The sequence below is a fragment of the Gymnogyps californianus genome, chromosome 16, assembly GCF_018139145.2.
Source record: "Gymnogyps californianus isolate 813 chromosome 16, ASM1813914v2, whole genome shotgun sequence".
In the NCBI taxonomy this organism is placed as follows: domain Eukaryota; kingdom Metazoa; phylum Chordata; class Aves; order Accipitriformes; family Cathartidae; genus Gymnogyps; species Gymnogyps californianus.
Window position 1 is genome coordinate 13,915,300 of NC_059486.1, and position 19,197 is coordinate 13,934,496.

Below are 19,197 nucleotides of genomic sequence, written 5' to 3' on the forward strand. Positions count from 1 at the left end.
GCCCGATGCCATGGAAATTACTGGAATTATTTTAGGCAGCTGAGAAACCTTATAACAACTGCAAAGAAAAAAAAAATCTGCATATTATGGATTTATTAAGCATCCTGTTTAACGAGGCAGATGTTTTGCTTAACAGGAAGCATTGCCAATCCCCACGCTCAAGGTCTGCAATAGTGTTCCAGCGACTTGCACAAGGGCTGGACGGGGTTGTCACTCATCTTGAACCGGCTGCCCGGGAGCGGGGCTCTGCTCCGGCATCCCTGCACCGAGCACCGAGCGGAGGGCGAGCGGGTCGGATGTCTCTCACTGGCGGAACCCCCCCGGAGCTGCTCCGCGCCACACAACGCCGCGGGAACGGGGAGCCGGCTCACACAGCCCTGGCAGTGCCGGGGCGAAGGGGGCAAGAGGGAGCCGCGGGGCCAAACTCTTCCCCCGCACAGGCACCCTTCACGCAGGAGGCCTCGCCGACCTCCCCCCGGCTCCTCCCGCGGCGGCGGCAGCAGCTCCTCCGCGGGCCCCCGCCGGTTTGTCCCCGCGGTACCAGGGCGGCTGAGGGGGTGCGGCGGCCCCTCAGCGCCGGGGGTAGCCTCGGAACCAGGCGTCCGGCCCCTTCCTCACCCCCTCGCCCCTCTTCCTCCCGCCGGCTCTACCCTCCTCGACGCCGACAAAGGGACCCAGGCGCCCGGCCCGCTCTTGGCGCCTGCCGTCCCCTCACAGCGTCCGTCCCACCCCCCCCCCCCCCTCCGCCGGCCCCTCCCGGCCCCGCGCGCGCGGGCTGCCGGCGGCGGCGCGGGGCGCGTGCGCAGTGCGCGGGCCCCGGCGGGCGGGCGGAGCCGAGCCGCGCCGAGCCCAGCCGCGCCGCGCCGCGCCGAGCGGAGGGAGCATTGTGCGGGCGGGCGAACGGAGGGACGGACGGAGGGAGGGACGGACGGACGCCGCGAGCAGCGCCGAGCGCCGCATTCCCCGCTGAGGCCGCCGCCGCCGCCGCCGCCCCCCAGCAGCATGTCGGGTCGGTCGGTGCGGGCCGAGACCCGGAGCCGGGCGAAGGATGATATCAAACGGGTGATGGCGGCCATCGAGAAAGTGCGCAAATGGTGAGCGGGCCGCGCCGCGCCGGGACCCCGCGCCCGCCCCCGTCCCCCCCTCACCCCTCCCGCCGCCCCCCCCCGCCCCCCGCGACGTCCCCTCACGGGGCCGGAGCTCGCCGGGCGGCCGCGGGGGGCGGGGAGCCGGCGGCACCCAGAAGCCATTTCGCTCCTGCGAGTCACATGAAGGCGGCGGCGGCGGCGGCGGCGTGTGAGGGCGAGAGGCGGCTCCATTGTGCGGCCGAGCCCCCTCCCCGCCGACCCCCGCCGCTCCCCGCTGTCCCCGGCCCGCCGCACCGCGGATCCCGGGCCGGGCCGGGCGGCGACGGGGGCGGGCGGCGGGTCGGGCCGGGCTCCTCCCGCCACCCTCCCCTACAAAGGGCCCCGAGGAGCGGGCCTGGGGGAGCTCCGCCGCCGGGTCTGTGTGGAACTAGAGCTCAAAGAAGTGTTTTGTTTTTTTTTTTAAAGAAAAAAGCATTAAAAATACCCCTGTAAACCGCCTAAGAGTGTATTTTTCATTATTACACATTTATTTATTTATTTAGCCTTTCAAGTTCCCGAGGTTTGCACGTAAGTGCAGCAAACCCGAGCGGCATCGTCTCCCGCAAACGCTCCGGCGGTTGTAAATCCCAAGCGGAGCAGGAGAGAGCACGTAATTGCCGCTGGAATTTGTTTTAAATTATATAATTAAAGGTTGTACCCCTCGTGAAATAATTCCCTTTTGTTAGGCCTTCAACGTGTTTTGGCATTTTCCCGCTTTTGTCTTTTTCTGCTTTTGTTAGGAAAATCAACATGAGGTGTTTAAACAATACAGTAGAACAGTGGCTGCGATGTTCTGCACAGTCGGTCCAGGGTTTTTGGATGGGATAAAGAGCAGTGCCAGTGTGACTCGAGAGCGAATCTCTTTCTTCCAGCAAGTTGACTGACTGTTCAGTAGTCTGTGCATGTATCTTAAAATACTTTCTTTAAACATTTGAAATCCATGGGGAAATCCCTTGGGTTGGTATTAATCTGCATAACTCAGCTGTTTAGAAACTGGTAAAATAAGAGGACGCTTTTATTGCAATCCACAGCTAACGCTTTGCTTTCATTAAAAGAAGAGCGAAATACAGAATTAAAAGTGTTCGTTATTCGGGTGAAACGGATTGTTGCGTTTTAAATGGCCTTGAGCACATGAATGGGCCCGCTGGCTTGAGCCGGACAAAGAATCGGGACGTGTGTCCAATAACGCAGGGCATGAGATGGGGATTTCAAAGAATCCAGCCATTGTGTAGGGAGCCGGAGCAGCCCGAGCACCGCAGTTCGGTTGGTTTCAGGAACTCTCTTCTACTCGGGTGGTGTTTTTAAGTGCTGTTTGCTGACTGATGGGCCAGCTTTGAAGGGTCACAACAATATATAGCGATGTGACAGGACTTTTGTTCAAACAGGAGCATTGTTGGATGTGTGGGACTATTTTGTCTGTAGGTATTTCATTCATGAGTGCAGCATACTTCCTTTGAATCCTAGTTTGTGGATTTCAGAAAGGAGTAGAGGCAGAAGCTTGGCCATTCAACAAAATGTCTAATTTGTTTTTTTCTTCTTGGCAAGGGCTCTCTGCCATCATGTCAGTTGCTATGGCTTCCTCTATAAAACAGAAATTTTACGGTTTAAATAGATTTTTGGATGTTTTAACCCTCATGAGAGAGAACTTGCTTTAAAGGGTTCCTGTACAGAATCACGCAATGTTTCTTTTGATTATTGTCAAAAGTGTTCATACGGCTTTTTGTGTGTGCATGTCACAAGTATTTACATAAACCATTTTTCTTATTTGTAAAGGAATCATAGTTTGGAGGTGAATCTCATGATTCCTCCCCACCTGCAGTCAAGTACAGTGGGAAATTAGCAAGAGAGATTCTGTGTCTTGTGGTTTAAATGTTTTGAGAAGACTTGGCTTGTTAAATTGAACTTTACACACTAGCAATTCCTGCATCTTCAGAAGAGCCACATAGGCAATTTCCAAGTGTGCAGTTTCATTTGCATAATAGGAGCAATTTGTTGCCATCCACAGCTCTTCTGTGGAAATGCAGCCACTGAAGATTAAAATACCTTGCATCTAACATTACATAGAACAGAGTTTTCTGAGACTTGTGAGCTCAGAGCGCTGCGTGCCGAAGATGAGTAGAGGCAGACCGAACTGTAAACTCTTCCGAGCGGACAGTGGCTGTGGTGCGTGCTGTCCTATGCTTTATCGATCTGTGAAGGTGCGCAGCAGCCTTGCTGTGCAATATTGCTGAATGCCTGTCCTGCCACGTCTATGAACGTGCCTATTGGAACGCAGTTTCCATCAGTGCAGACTTCGTTCCTTAGAAAATTGGTGTTCTTTCTTAGACAGTGAGCCCTTTGATGCAGGTAGCCTATCTTCATGTGTGTTTGTAGAGCGCCTAGCACTTCTGGTATTACTGGAACTTAGTAGTAAACAGTGAAGTTGTTATGTTTTTATCTTGAGATTAATGTAACCGTATCTCCTTTGTTTAAACCACGCTCATGAATGAGCATCTATTTTAGAAAACACATAGCACGTGTCTTACAGAATACATGGTTGTGTTGTATTTGTGTGGCAGAAATGTTAAATTTCCATGGCTAAGAGGGTAGTTCTACTTTTTTTTAACAGTACTTATAATTTTTCTTTCAGTCTATTTTAAGAAATCCTCTGAGATAAATTCATCTCAATGAATTGTGAAAGGTACAGGATTGTTTTTTGTCTTTACAGATTGATGGGTATGTGTAGATTCTAAATGGGTTCTCAAGAAGAGAGAGGCAAAAAATATTGTGCCCTCAACCAGCATTAGAAAAATACTGGAAACACTCTTGTTTTATAAAAGTCTGGTTTATTAAATGGAAGAAAATGCAGACATTTACTAAAAGACAAGTAATGGGCAGGAGGCAAGCATAACTGGTAGGACGTCTTGGGAGGCAGTGAAATAATTTGCATGGGTACGTATCACTGCTGAGCTTTCGGACAACTGTGCAAACATTTAAGGATGGAGGCTGATGGGGATAGGTACCCTGATTTAGAGAATGTCTGTCTCCATTCAGACTTGCTAAAATATTTTTGTGTGGTATGTAATGCTCTGAGATTGAGCTTTTGCAGGTTTTGCTGCTCATGCTTCCTTCTAAAATAGGCTTTCACTCTGAAAAGTAGTTATGACATAGAACCTCTTAACATGATGTCTTTGGAAAAAGACTGTTTGCTAGTACCGGATTGCCGCCCTAGTTTAGTCTGGCTGCATTGGCTGTGTTTGGTTTCCTGCTAAGATGGTAGTTCAAGTAGTGGCAGTTGAAGTAAAAATACCCAGTGCATGTGCAGGAGCTGTACTGAAGTACGGTAGTGGCCCAAACACACTGTTATCATGCTTGAATTACGATACGTTTTTTCTGGCTCATGATTATTTCTTTTTGAGCCAGGATACGCTCTCTGACTTCAGTGGAAGTTGGGTGTATGTTAAAGGTAGAATTTTGTCATGTGTAAGCCATGTTTCTATTTATTGTAAGAAAAGGTGCTTGTTGCAATGTGGAACCTAGCAGAACTTGCTTAAAAACATGCTGGCCTGTGTAAGTTAAAGGGGATTCTCATAATGCACTATATTTAGATAAACTCAGAGAGGAGGTGTCCTTAACCATTAGTCTTTGTCTATTCATGCTACATGATATTTTGTTGTATTTGCAGTGTGGTCAAGAAACACCATGTATATTTGGGGCTACTTCACGTTAGTCACTAGACAAATATCTATGTAGGAATAGGCGTGCTCTGAAAAGCAAGCCTACGTTTCAAAAAAAATTTTTTTTGTGCATCTGACAGCACTTTTTGTGTATAATAATGGCATTTTCTTTCCCATTCCCCTTTCTCCTTTGCTTGATCCCACAGGGAGGTCATAATTCTGTGATTTTCACCAAACTCTGTTGCAATGCAAGTGAGTGTGATGTGATAAATTCAGCATTATGACGTCACTTCGTGATCATCAACAGAAGATGGGGTATGTGGGAGCAAATCCTTGTGTAAATACAGATCACTGTGATAAATGATAGTCACGGTAAAAGGCCAAACAACTGCGAAAGCCTTTTCTTGAATGATAATATATTGGCAGTAAAGGCTTTCTGTTTCTGTGCCATCAAATGTTTCTAGCACTTATTGCTGGTGCAGAAGCTGCCTTGACACTTACACTGTATAAGTGTAATATACACTGTTGTGTTTGCTCACCGGTATATTACTTTTATACATGGAATTTGATACTCATCTTTGGAGGTTTAGCGTTAATATACAAAATATAAATATATTTAAGAGGCTTGGGCTATTTAGAATGGGGAATTGAGTATATAATTATGTAAGTTCTAGGATATTAGTATGCCTCAGGCATAAGCAGTAAAGAAGTGTTGATACTAATGCTTACCCTACGTATCCTTGGCTGTCCTTTAAATGCTGTGCAGATACGGTTCAGAATTTAAAAATGCTTTAACACAATTTCAGATAAATGTAAGGGTTTGTTTCTATTGCATTGCTAGTTTCTGAATTTACTATAACAAATATTTAAGATACTTTTCAGTGTGGAAGATTAAAAGAAAAAATATTATTGTATATATTTTAAGTTTTGCCATTTTTCAATGTTGTTACTCCTGAGTCATTCATGGAGGAACAGGAGAGGTTTGAAACCAGCAAAGATGTTTTTTGTAAAGCTATGAAGTTTGTCAGCTAGACATGGGCAAGTAAAGTTGATAATTGCCACATTTTTAGCCTGATTAACTGTCAGGTTGATGGTGTTCCATCAACCACCTTTTCCAATCCACCAGTCAATGTAGAGATCAACCTATATAGTATAACAGGGGATGGTGCAATAAAAAATATTGCCTAGTGATCGCTTAGCAAAGGTGGAATAGAGTTACAGGGCTGGAATTCTGGTCAGGATCTCAGGATGAGTGGGTTCAACAGCAGATCCATTTTACAGACAGGAAAACAGGTGGAGAAACTACTTAAGGTTTCACAACAGAGTGGGCACAAGAGTTCATTCATTCCTCGTTCCTACTCCGGCATTTGGTCAGCGAGAATATTTTGTAGTTTGTGCAGCATTTAGCAAACTTACTGTTATGGGCAGCATCAGTAAATTGTCACTTCTTACTAAATGAAAAGGAAAGTCCCTGATCAGCAGGTTGGGATGGTGTCTTTGCACAAAAGATAAAGAGTGAGTGTTCAGAGTAGAAGTGGGTTTTGGGGTTTTTTTGTTTGATTGGTTTGGGTTTTGGTTTTTGTTGTGAAATGGAAAGGCAGTAAGTATTACAGGTAATATTCGAAGCTTTATTTGCAATAAACATCTTAAATCCTGAAGTTATTTTACCCTGTTGATCTTAAATGTCTGAAAGTCATTACATTTCTTTGTTAACAAATTTGTGTTTGTGCTGCCAATGATTTTATTAAGTTTTAGGGGAGGTTGTCTTCTTTTCTCTTAGCAATACTTTTATGGTTTTAAACCTTCAATACTGTAAATGCTTACACATGTAAAATATTTGAATAATAGCAGTGTGATGTTGGGTTTTCTTTTTAGCCATAAGTGTTTGCAGGACTGGGATGTTGGTGTACTTCCATCACAAAATATCCTTATTCCCATTGTTGTCTGAATTACTGTGTATTGAATTCAGTAAAAAAATCCCTACAGCTGAGGGTTATCAAAACTTAAAGTGGTACTTAAGAAGCTCAAAAGAATTAAAATGTCAGGGCTAACTTTAATACTAGAAGGAAAAAGTTACTAATATAGGTTTCCTCCTGTGTTCTACAGTCTGTCCAGTGAAGATGCTGTGTGAGGCTGCTTTGAGATGCTAACAGGTATCTTGAACTTTTGGTTTTCCAGTGCAGCATCTCTAAGTAATATTTTGCTGTAGGAAAAGACTAAAATCTTGATTTTTTTAAAGCATTTATTCACCTCTCCCCACACCCAAAACAAAACCCCAGCTGGTTTTATTTCCATAATTTCAAAGGTTTTCCTAAGTAGAAATAAGTTTAGTTTGTCTTGTATCCTTAAAAAAAATAAATTATATCATGATCATCTCTTCACAATTAAGTATGCTCTCATTATTGACATGCCCTCATCTCCACTGTCATTTTTACCACATCTAGCAGTAGAGCTCCAAATTAGTGTAAAATTGGGTTTTGACATACTTTAGCCATCTAGTGTACCCAAATGGATGTATCTAAACGCATTGAGGAAAAACTGTGCTCCGGGAAGAGCAGTGGGAAAGAAATGAATCTGAAATAGTTTTTACTTTAATTACAATATCCTTGTGGACAGATCCAAAACTTATCAAATTGTCATATATAGCTTTTTTTCTTTCTTTCTTTTTTTTTTTTTAAAACAGGAAAGTGTCTCCTCTAAAGGGAAAACAAATAAGATTGGCTTTAGTAGCTAAAACAAATAGTTAGGAGGATGTTTGTGGCATTTGTACAATGTGGCTGCTTTTGATTCTGGAAGCCCTTTCTAAAAATGGAGCTATCACATATATATATTTGGAGTCACATCCAGCTTCTCCCATCCTGCAAAGAACATTTTTTTTAATCTATAACTGGATCCCAAATCTATTATTTAAATGTGGTTTTAAAAAAGAAAATTGCTTGAGATCTCATGCCAAATTAATTTCAGATGTTCCTGAACATTTAATGGAATTGGTCTTTGTTGTTAACTTTTAATCGATCCATTTGCAGAGCTATATTACAAACCCAGGAACCAGCAGTGGTAATCTGTGACCTGAAAACTGATCACAGAAATGTGATGAAATTTCTCTGGCATTGTGGACCTTCTTTTAGTATTCTGATGTAAAGAGCTCAAGGAATTCATCCCTTAACTAAGTGTTCAGCATCCTTTCCATCTCCGCACTCTGTATCTGTGTGACGCCCTCCAGCCAGATTTCCTTCACAATTTGTCAGTGTCACGACTTACGGCTGGCTGGCAGGGGTCTGCACAGAGTGCCATAGGTTATGCTTTTCCCTCTCTGATAGCCTCAGCCTTTCCTTTCCAAGAGAGCTAGGCTCTCCAGAGTCTGAATTCTGCATCACGGCACATATTGCTATCAATAAGGCTGGTGGTTCTAAGGCTAGAGTTTCAGAGCTGTCTGACAGGAGTGTTGAGTGAACGTTAAATTGCTAGCAGCAAATTTCTACCCAAAACCAAACCTCAGATGGTCAAAATGCATTTAGATTTCTAATACCATTGAACAGCTTCATGACAATCAAAACACGCTGGTCTGTCTAAAACCTCTTCTGCTCTCTAGAAACTTAAGTGAAAATTGTAGGCATGAAATCTGCATTTTGAATAGCTGTTCTTCTTAACTGTATCTTTAATCCAGATCTTATTACTGCTACTGCAGTTACTCACCTAGTCAAGTAACAGCCCTGAGAAATCTGGAGGTTAGCAGTGCTCTAACAAGTTTTTGAAATGCAAAGAACAATTTGCACAATGCAGTACTAAAGACGATGTAATAGAGATCATCCTACTTAATAGCCTATTTAAATCCTTGACAACTTACAATAGTAGATCACTTTCTTTTGAATCCGAAGTTTAACTTTAACTTCTCCTGCATTGTAATTTTATAGGGAGAAGAAGTGGGTGACAGTTGGCGACACATCCCTAAGGATTTACAAATGGGTACCAGTAACAGAGCCTAAAGTCGATGATGTAAGTATCCTGCAGATGTCTTGCTTTTTTCAAGATGTAGACACTCATGTTTAGGGAAAGTCAAAAGAAATATGCTCTCTATTCTTTGAGCCTTTAAGCTAAGACTGGTGTGGGTCTCACAAACGTTTGAATAGAAGAACTCTAGGGAAAATGTTGATCTCTACAGAAGGTGGTTGGTGATGGTTCAGTGGGTGGCAGTCTTCCTGGAGTCAACTTGGATCAATTCTCAGATAACTGTTAAACATTCGGCTTGAAACTGATTTTTGAAACCTTTCTCTAACATAATAATTGGGAGGTGGGGAGGGAGAGCTAAGATATCGATTACTTTTTCCCTCTTTCTGCCTGATGCTTTAAAGGAAAGTAGCTGGTTTGGAACTGTGTGGAGAATGTATTCTATCTGTGCAGCACCGCATTTTGCTCAAAAATAGGTGCAAAACACTGAAGTAAGGGTAGGAAAATCCTGTGGAACTGCGATCACTTGTAACAAGATGTCCAGCCCAAGCAATACAGCAGACATGCTTCTATTGTAATGTGTGTTTTCTCTTGATAAATGTTTTGTGTATGCATCATGTTTATGTTCTGAGTGTGCAGTGTTCATGTGCCATGATACAATCAAGTGGCATAAAAATAAGTGTAAAAATCAAAGTTGATAGGGCTTACAAATTGTTTTTCAAAATGAACATTGCTTTTATTTTATAAATTGAAATATTGTTATAGAGAGAAAACTAATCCATGGTACCACAGTAAATTAATGATACAATAGAATATGTATCCTAAGTTTGGGACTCCTTCCTTGGGCTGTCATGTGCTTTTACTTTATTTGAAATATGAGTTAAGACCTATCTGGAAGAAAACTACTATGTTAATAAATGTGTAAAATGATGGTTTTTCAGACAAGACAGTGTCATGATCTTGTCTTATTCAGAGTCCAAATTCAAGACCTATTTTTGATTAGCGTTGTTTTAACTGCGTTTATTTCTTTCTGTACCTTTGGTTGTACCACAGATTTCCGTGACTGTCAGAGTTGTGGTAAGCCTCTTGTATTCTTCCAATGCTTGAGCAGCATCTCTGTGAAGTAACCCCTTGTGAATTGGGAAACCTTTCCTGGTTTCTCACAGAAACTTGTTCATTCTTTCTAGTTGTCAAATGTTTGGTCTTGGTTTTATTATTTATAATACATAGGGGGAAAAAGCTGTGCTATCTATGTATGAGAGAGAGAGAGAGCATGCGAGAGCAAGAGAGATATTTAGCATATTTAGGCTCACGGCTTCTGAAAATTGTTTTCCTGCAATTAAGGTATGTCTGCATGATGGGTACCATGGAACTTTGAAATAGAATTTCTAGTGAGTTTCTGGATGAATTTTCAAGGTGACTGGTACCTGAAGTCAGATTCTCTGTTAAGAAGAGTGGGTTTATATAATGGTCTCTGTGTGCAGAGTTTAATTTTATTTTTTGAGCCATCATCTTCAGGTTTAGGCTCCAGATTTGCTGAAATTGGGACACTTGTTCAAGACCAGTTACTTTAGTGTCCTACAGTCACATTCTGTTCATTACAAGTAGAGGCTGTTGTGCAGCTGCAGTTGTTGCAGGCTTGATGTCATAAGGTTTCTATCTTTTTGCTCTGGTAGTTCTCACAATTAAACCAAGTGCATATATTTAAAAAAAAAAAATCAGGTAGGGGTCATCTTGGCTATTTAATTTTGTTGTGGACATCCTTTTATATCCGATTTCATCTACCTGTGAAGGAGCAGTCAGTATACTTGCTTTTTACTAGAATAGGAGAATGGAATCTTTTTTTAATGCTTCATGTTTCAAATGGAAGTTGTCTTTGATTTTGGTGAACACAGATTAGATTACTTCCTCCCCTCACATGTTGTTCCTAAGACACTTTGACATTTCTTTGAACTAGAATTAGCTAGGCTCTTTCCTCCTACTAGTTTTGGAAGGCCGTTGTAGAACCTCACCACTTTGATGGTTAAACCTTTTTAAAAATAACTTTTCAGCTTAAATTGCTCGCAGTCATTTTTCAATATTTCTCTTGTAGCAAGTGTCCTTTTTACCTTTAAAAAAAAAAAAAACACCAAACCTGAGAGAGATTATGTCCCCTCTGAGCTTTCATTTTGCAAAGGTAAAGAAGTCCATGTGCTTTCACCTCTGTTTCACATATTAGGGAACAGAATCTGGCTTCTCTGAAGTAAAAATACAGTTTAAAAATAAGCCTAATAATCTGTTTAAAATAGAAGGAAAAGTCCTTCCAGATATCACTTGTTGAATTTCTTCTGCAGTCGTAGACAATATTTGATTGTGGGTTTAGTTCCTTACCTCATTGGAGGACACTGTCTTATCCGAATGGATGGGTTGCCGAGCGTTCTTCCTAGAGTCAGGCTTTTAATTGTCTTCTCAGCAGGCACGCAGGATCCTCCAAAAGCAGTGCAGCTGGCTCTTTCTCCTATGAGACTGATTACGTCACCTCTTAATTGAAAATGCTGCATCCCTTCGCAGACGCAGATTTTCCACGTGATGGATGCCACTGTCTCTTCCTTTGTTTTAATGCTTGCAGTCCATACTGTTGTTCGGTCATGAGCATGTTGTGACCTATTGTTCATGTAGGACTGTCTTGCTTATGCTCTTTGTTTTAGGCCAATCTGATTTTTCTTAATCCATCTTTTAGTTTTAATGAAGAAACAGCATTAGTTGTAGAGAAGGAGGAGGTCTCTGCAGTGTTGGTCATTGAGAAAGAGGTAAAAAGCTGTCTCTTTAGTGTTAAAATTCTAGATCTGTTATCATTCCTGTTGTGCATGCATGCATATTGTCTAGGTGTATTCTACGAGCTTTCTGATATGAAAGGGAGAATGTATTGAGTTTCGTAGCAGTTTGTTGATATGCATAAACCATAAAGTGAGCAGAGTTACGAGCTCAGAAATAGGGTAGTTTCACGAATCTTAGCCCTGGCTCTGATCAGCGATGTTCTTCCCTTTTCCCAGTGTAGCAGAGATTCTTTTGACCTTGCTTTTGAAGCTCTTTGGACTGAGTACAAAGTTAGCAGCCAGCACCTCCCAAGTTCTCCGACTCAGTTTCAGCAAGCCATTTAGTCATTGTGCCTCAGATTCTCTGTTTGTAGAATGAGGGGTATGATTAAGAACTTTTGTACTTTTTACAAAAATTGTGCAGTTGTTTGAAGATAAACATGTTTAAGCACTAACCGTTACTATAATTTCTGGATAAAAACCTATATATCCTAGTGTTTTGTGTCATGAAGAATACAATTAGAAAAACAGCCCTGCAGTTATTGGGACTAATGCATTATTGATAACGTCAGTTATTATTACATTGGCTTTATTTCTCACTTTAAGAGAGATGCTTACAGAAGTAATGAGTGGGAAGGGTTTTATATTGCAACATGGATTTCTCTTCACAGTGATAGTCTCATTTGTTTGTGGTACCTTCTGTTTTTCAGAAAAATAAGAATAAGAAAAAAGGCAAAGATGAAAAATGTGGCTCTGAAGTGACCACTCCAGAGAACAGTTCCTCTCCCGGGATGATGGACATGCACGGTGAGTGGGAGAAGGTCAGCCCCAATTACCCTGTTACACTGCTATGAAAGTATAAGCTAACAGTGTCAGATTCTCTGTTGCTCAGTTGTATGGACAGCATGATTGAGTCAAAGTGAAAACAGCATCAGATACTCATTTGGTACCTTGGACTTCTCTTCTGTGGATGTACTAACAGTTGTTTAAATGCCATTTTTATTTGAGCTGTGTGTGGGGAAAAAAAAATTGTTAGTGGAGCTAAATATGAAAATAAAAATAGAAATATCTACCATTCAAAGTACTACACTCAGGTGGAGTAGTAACTCTGTTGAGTTTCCTGCTTGAAGAACAAAAAGACCCCCAAAGCCTCAGTGGCACCTACTATAATTTGTGCAGGTTTTGTACTTTTTAACTGTATCGGTGATTCAGGTCAAAAGAATTCTGCAAGAGCCAAGAAGGTGAGCTCTGGTTCTGTGGTGTCTTCCTTCTACTTCAGCTTGATGAAATTAACTGGTTAAGAAAATATTTTTTTGCTTGCCAGTCAGGCACTACTAGGTCAATTTTTTTTTTTTTTTTTTTTTTTTTTTAAAGAGTGAACTGTTGAGTGTTAACCTGGTGCTTATTACAGAGGAGCTTGCACAGCTCAGCTCTGTTTCAATTTTTTACCTTTTAGGTGTTTGGATAACAATTATGGCTGAGAATGCAGCACTATTTGACCTGATAAGAGGGGATCACTTTTTAGTGGGTTGTAAATTTTTCATTTCAGTTTTATTTGCATTTGTATTGCCTCCTGGTTGGTTTTTGCAGTGTTCACAGCAAGTATGGTCTTGCAATTAAAGGATTGAGCAGGATTTTCACAGATCTGGATTGATTTTTCATCTGTTTCAAACTTCTTAGCTTTTGCCTTGGTCAGATCATTTAATTTTCTGAAGTCTTGTTTCTCCCATCCATGAGGTGAATATACTACTTGCTTTTTTATCATATATCACTTGCGTTTTTAAGCCCTACTGTACAATTTCATGATAAACTTAATCTGATCTGACTTCAAGCTGCTCTGAAAAGAGATAGTCCCATCACCAGCTATGTATTTCTGAAGTCCTTTGGATGTAATGATTGTACAGATGCAGAAGGAGGTGGATCGGCTTGCATGCTAGTAATTTAACTAATAATGTCTTGCTGGGTTAGTTTTCTTTAGAGAGCAGGAGCTTCCCTCTTGGTTACCCATGGTTTTTAGACTGGCTTAAAGATTACAGGAAGTTGCACCCCACTGCTATCCATAAACTATTAGCCGAGATACTTAAACCACTGTCACTGGTTTTCACAGGAAGAGGGTACAGGCAGAGTATTTCCTGTTAACTACAGAGACACGATCTGTGCTGCAGAAAGTTTCTGTGATCCAAGTTTTTGGAGGCTAGAGAATATTTTTGACAATTATTGCTTAGAAACTATTCATATTGGGACTGGATGTTACGTTTTACCTTGATGGGGTTTTGTTGGGGTTTTTTTGGGGGGTTTTTTTGACCTTCAGGACACATTTCAAAAACTGTCTGCTCATCTGAACGTTGTAGTGATGGGCATTTGTAAATCTGCAGCGTGAACACTTAATTAGCCCTGTGTTATATGAACTATAAAATGAGACTGTCACTTCGGTTGATCTGTTTTACTCGTATTACAAAATTCAGGGTTCTTTTGGAAGAGATCTGAGTAAAACACTCTTGGTTTTATTGTATAACATTAGTTTGAGCACCTTTTTTGAAGTTTTCTGATTTTTAGTAACTGCTAGAAAACTCCTGTATTAAAGCGTAGGCTGCAAAAGCAAAAATTGTGGTGGTGTGGAAAAAAGTTAGATGTAGTGTTAGTCTAAATGCTTGGACTTGATCCCCAACAAGCTAGACTATATCATGTGTTATCAGGAAATAATACAGGAAAAATAAGGAAGAATTAAGGTGTGCCTTTTATCTTGTCAAATTAGACTTGTTTTTAACTCTTCTGTTAACAGATGACAATAGCAACCAGAGTTCAATAGCTGATGCTTCTCCAATAAAACAAGAAAACAGTAGTAATTCAAGTCCAGCACCAGAACAGAACTTGGCAACACAAGCAGATGGCACTGAAGTAAAGTCTGATGAAACTCAGACAGACGCAAAGGAGCAGCCTGGTTCAGAAGGTAAGCTGAAAAGACCATCTTCAAAGCCAAACAAAAAATGTTATCCTTTAGTGTGTCATTTATTTGCTTATCCATTCTAAGGACTGAATAATAACAGTTTGAAAGAAATGGTTGCTGAATTCTCAGCATTTATGTGAAAATGGGCCATAATCTCTCTGGCCTACTGGTGATCCTTCCATACAACTGGAAAGGTCAGATTGACATTCAGAGTCTTTTCAGAGAGGAAACAAACAAAATACTTTGTTTATTGTTGTCACAATCGCAGTCTTGAAAGAAGAAATAATGTAAAATCATCTTTAAAATGGCTGCTACCATGTAATCACGCAAATCCTGGAAAGTATTACTTTTGTAGATCCGTGAATATTCGTTATCTAGTGTGAAAGTAAAATAGAGGTGAGATACTTTGAAATTACGTTTTTAATTGTGTAAATTTTGATGTAAGCTTTCTTTTTTCTTAACCCTGCTAGTTATTTATTCAAAAGTTAGCTCTGAATTCTGTCCTAATTTTCTAAAAGTGTTACAATATTGTACTGCAGTTCTGCACAGATTAAAAATACATATGGGTTAAGAGATTGTTCTGAACCTCACTCTTTAAATGGTATTTTGGGTAATTGAAACATGCTCTGTATTTATATTCTTGGGAAGATAACTTTCTTCATCCTATTATAACAGATAAAAGGTGTCCTTAACACCATTCTAATGATTTGGTTGCAGAATTCTTCCCATAGCAAAGCAATTAAATTATGCCCTCCTGATTTAGTTCTTAGCTCAGTAGACCCACTAAGCAATTTAAATTTAGAGCTTTTATCTTGGTAATACCAGAATGGTTAAGTATGTTCAATGTTGTCATTGTTAATTGGGGTTAAAATTTGACAACTGAATTGTCACCGAATTGAAATAAATTGGAATGCCATATCCTTCAAAGAAAATCTCAACTAGCATATTTGGTCATGGTAAACGGTAAGGATTTAATCCTAGGTCTAATATTGTCTGAACCTGCTTGTGTGAAGTTGTTACATAGCATACATGCTCCCCTGACTAAATTTAGGTTCAGGGAAAATCATACCAAGTTCTCTGGATTAGTTCCAGAGCCAGCTACTGTAAAATGGAAGGGAGAAGTAATGGCAAAATATACCTGTTATTAATGTGTGGGTTTTTTTCTATTGGTTATATGCCGTGTTTTTTTAAATAATTATTTAACTACTGAAGTGTTATGATCAATCAAACCCCTGGAATTGCGACATCATTCAGCTGGGTAGGGTTAATGACCTTGTACGTCTATCTCGTGTTACTACGCTGAAATCAAGGAGGTTCCTTAAGGCTAGGGGACGGTTTGGGTGGTCAGAAATGCCTAATGTGGACTTCTCAAAGAAATGGGTGCATTCGAAACATTTTGCTGTGTAAACAAGTCATTGCAGACATCGGAATAGCTCGGGGCTTGGCAGTTTAAAATATGGATCCCCTTGCCCAAAGGTCAGCAGCAGCGTGAGTGGTAGTTGTCAGTAGCAACTGGAAGAGAACAGAGGAGCTATGAGCTGTCCGTTGTGGAAGTTGCTCTAGGTGTGTTTTTGTCATGGGGAGATGGGCACATCACAGGGTGCTCCTTAGCTCAAGTTGCAATGTATGCTTAGACATACACAACAGAAATTGAAATTGAAATTCTTTCTGACCTTTGGGACTTGTTTATCAGTATGAACATGCTTTTCTGGTGAGACATGGAAAGGAAGATGATTCTGTCTGAGTTTGAGTATGATCTTTGAGACTGCTCATCATGGGCATCACTTCAATTCAGTCAGAGAAACTTTCAGAAATGCTTGTGATGCTTTTTATACAGTACACCACAAAAATATCCATTACTCACTGGTTATGTCATCTTCATTAACCAAAGTTGTCCAAAAAAAATTTTTAATCTCGCATTTCTCTTCATCTAGAATAAATTTTTATGTTTCTTGGGTCAGGGACCTGTGGAGAGATCACTTCATAAAACTTGACTCCATGCATACTTCTGAGAATTCATTCAAGTCAAAAAGGATTTTTAAATGAGGTGAAGGAAAGAATGGGTTCCAGTCCTTACACTGTTCTTGGTGTGGGTGCTGAAGGAAATATAACTGACCTTTTACAATCAAAGGGCTTTGGTTTTGGGTGGTGGGTTGGTTTGTTTGTTTGGGTTTTTCTGTTGAGTCTCTGCTTCTGGACATACTGTGTTAAACTTCCAGGGATCTTTAACCTGTAAAGACATTTTAAGTGCCCCTGTCCCCTCTTTGAGTGAATGGGTGCTTTAACCCTGAATCCTCTGTAAGTCTTGCTTTGAGAGAGACAGACAGAGAGAGAAGGGTTTAAAAAAACCCAACCAACCAAAAAAACAAAACAAAAAAACCCCATGAAAATTGGAAGCATGTAAGAGCTATAACAAGCTGGAAGACTTCTCCACAAGTATGCACCAGAATTAAAAATTCTACAACCGTAATGGTTAAGCTAGCTAGCTAGCTGAATTTCTAGATTTTATTATAAAAGTAGCATCAAGCAAATAAGTGGATTTGAAATATATGGCTGAATTTCGATTCGGATAACTTTATTCTCTCTCCTTAGCTACACAGCTTTAGATCCATTAGTCATCACAGTTCAGCCCTTTTTGTAGCTGCCTTTTAGTTCTGGTTTGAAGCAAGTTTCCTTGCGGTCAGTCCCTTTGCAAAGTTCGTGTTGAAACTTGTTTGCGAATGGCGTTGACATCGTTCTGCGTTACCGGGTGTGCGGGAGCTTAGCTCCCTCTAGGGACTGATTCCAGCAATCGTCTGCTGCCGGCAGCGGGAAGGCGAAGGTCTTCTGGCAGCAGGCAGTGGTCGTGGCCCTGGAGTTTGAGCTTAATTCGTTATATTCATGCAGTTGTTATGTATGTTATCATTAATGGTTACACGTGGGTGAAATTTATGCGTTTGGGATGTTGCTCATGAGAAGACATCCTAAAAGCTCCTGCTGAATGCTTTTATTTGTTTGTTTAAAATTATTTCTTGAAATTTCAGATACCTCTGATGAACAGAATTCACAGTCTTCAATGGAAAATTCCATGAATAGTTCAGAGAAAGCAGAAATTCAGTCCTCTGGAGAAAATGATATAATTACAGAGGCATCTAAAAACTCTCAGGTAACTTTAAGCACAAAAGCCCAATTACTTGGAATTTGGAAAAGAGTGTTTTTACCAAAAAGCAAATGTAAGGAGGCCAGTTGTGTATTTAGACTCATTTCCAAAGGTGAGGACAGTAAAGCAGCTGTAGAGTATTAAATGTACATTTATCTTGTTGTGTGGTTAATTTGATGGGCTTCTTGCATTTCACATAATTTGAACAGTAAGACTAGATTGGTCTGATTTACTTTTCAATTTCCTAAACCAGTCTGTGTTAGTTTTGTAAGGGAATATTAAAATTTCACATTAATAAATTCCTTGGACCTAACCTGTTGGACAGGCCCCTTTGAGGACCATTCAGAAGTAAAATACCTTCTATAAAAGTAAATGCATATAGCAGTTAGGAAAGTTAATTTTTGTAGATTCAGTGGACGAGATTTTTGGATGTTTACTCACTGGTATAGTGCAAGATTCTGGGTGGGTGGGAGAAAGAAATTATCCTTGCAGTTGTCCCCCTCACACCGAGGTCCTCAGGCAGAGCACTGCTCAGTCCGTTGGTTTTCCTTGTGGGTGGTTGGCTTGTTTCAGTGCACACCTTGCGCTTTCCAAACCTTGCGTGTTCTGTCCTGTAGAGATTGCTTTGGCTACAGCAGGAGAAAATTCGTGTGCACTTGGTGCGGGTTGCGCTCGAGTGTGGAGCTGAGGGAAGTCCGGGTATAACCATGCATCAAGGCTGTTGCTTGGAATATTCACTGTGATTTTTAGCCCGGAACTAGAATTTTGCCCTTTGTCTGTAGACGACAACAAGTGTAAAGATGTTGAGGTAAGATCTAAGTAGAGGAGTGATTTCAGGAAGCAAATGCACTTGGTCATGTCATTCTCGCATCCAGGGATGCTTTGTATTTTAAAAATGACGCACCAGGGAATTTGTTCATGCATTTTGTTTGATGTTTATGGCGCCTGAAATTCAGTGCAATGATAACATGGTTGTTTTTCTTTTCCCCCCTCATTAAGGACTCTGAAGGAGTGCCACCTTCTAAAAAGATGAAAGTAGAGGCTTCCCAACAAAATGTTGAAGAGATTTAGACTATAGATTTTTCTGGTCAGTTTTTATGTAAGGTACATCAGTGGGCTTAATTATAGAACAACCTTACTTAAGCATCTTCTCTTGGATGAGGACAGAACTCCTAACTTTTCAAGTTACCAAGCAAAAATCCAAGAAAGCCTAACAAAGGTTTAACTTCTCAGACACTGAAAACTTTTTCCTGTGAAACAAACATTGAGAACTTTTAAGTTACTGTCTCTGAAATGGTTGGAGTAAACAACTCAGGAGGGGTCTACGCACTGTTTCTAAAGTCAAAATTACAATTATGTTGCTGCTGTATTTTTTTTTTTTTTTTCATTTCTCTATTTAACATTGTAAGATATTTAAGGATGGTACAGGTCAGGTATTAGCTTTCATGTGAAGTTCATTGTTCTGGCGTGATGTCTGCTTTTGTTTTGTGCCTTGTGTTCTGAAAACAGTGCTAACTTTTAAAAGTTGTTTTGCAACTGTCTCCTTTGCAAAGTGGCCTATGTTTGTATAATGCCATGTAGTAAG

General features: G+C 40.9%; 1 protein-coding gene across 1 annotated transcript; it reads left to right on the top strand.

Annotated features, from left to right (window-relative positions):
- The first annotated feature begins 1,000 nt into the window (after positions 1-1,000).
- Positions 1,001-18,974, top strand: BCL7A (BAF chromatin remodeling complex subunit BCL7A). Its single transcript, XM_050906668.1, has 6 exons — positions 1,001-1,094; positions 8,698-8,779; positions 12,237-12,333; positions 14,309-14,476; positions 17,497-17,618; positions 18,612-18,974. Exons 1-6 carry the CDS (start codon positions 1,003-1,005, stop codon positions 18,681-18,683), a joined length of 633 nt encoding a protein of 210 aa, XP_050762625.1. The 5' UTR covers positions 1,001-1,002; the 3' UTR covers positions 18,684-18,974.
- The last annotated feature ends 223 nt before the right edge of the window (positions 18,975-19,197 follow it).

Bases quoted from the DNA above. Each gene is read 5' to 3' on its own strand.
- BCL7A (XM_050906668.1), top strand. From the start codon at position 1,003: ATGTCGGGTCGGTCGGTGCGGGCCGAGACCCGGAGCCGGGCGAAGGAT. The intron at 1,095-8,697 runs GTGAGCGGGCCG...GTAATTTTATAG, and splicing joins ATCGAGAAAGTGCGCAAATG to GGAGAAGAAGTGGGTGACAG. The intron at 8,780-12,236 runs GTAAGTATCCTG...TCTGTTTTTCAG, and splicing joins CAGAGCCTAAAGTCGATGAT to AAAAATAAGAATAAGAAAAA.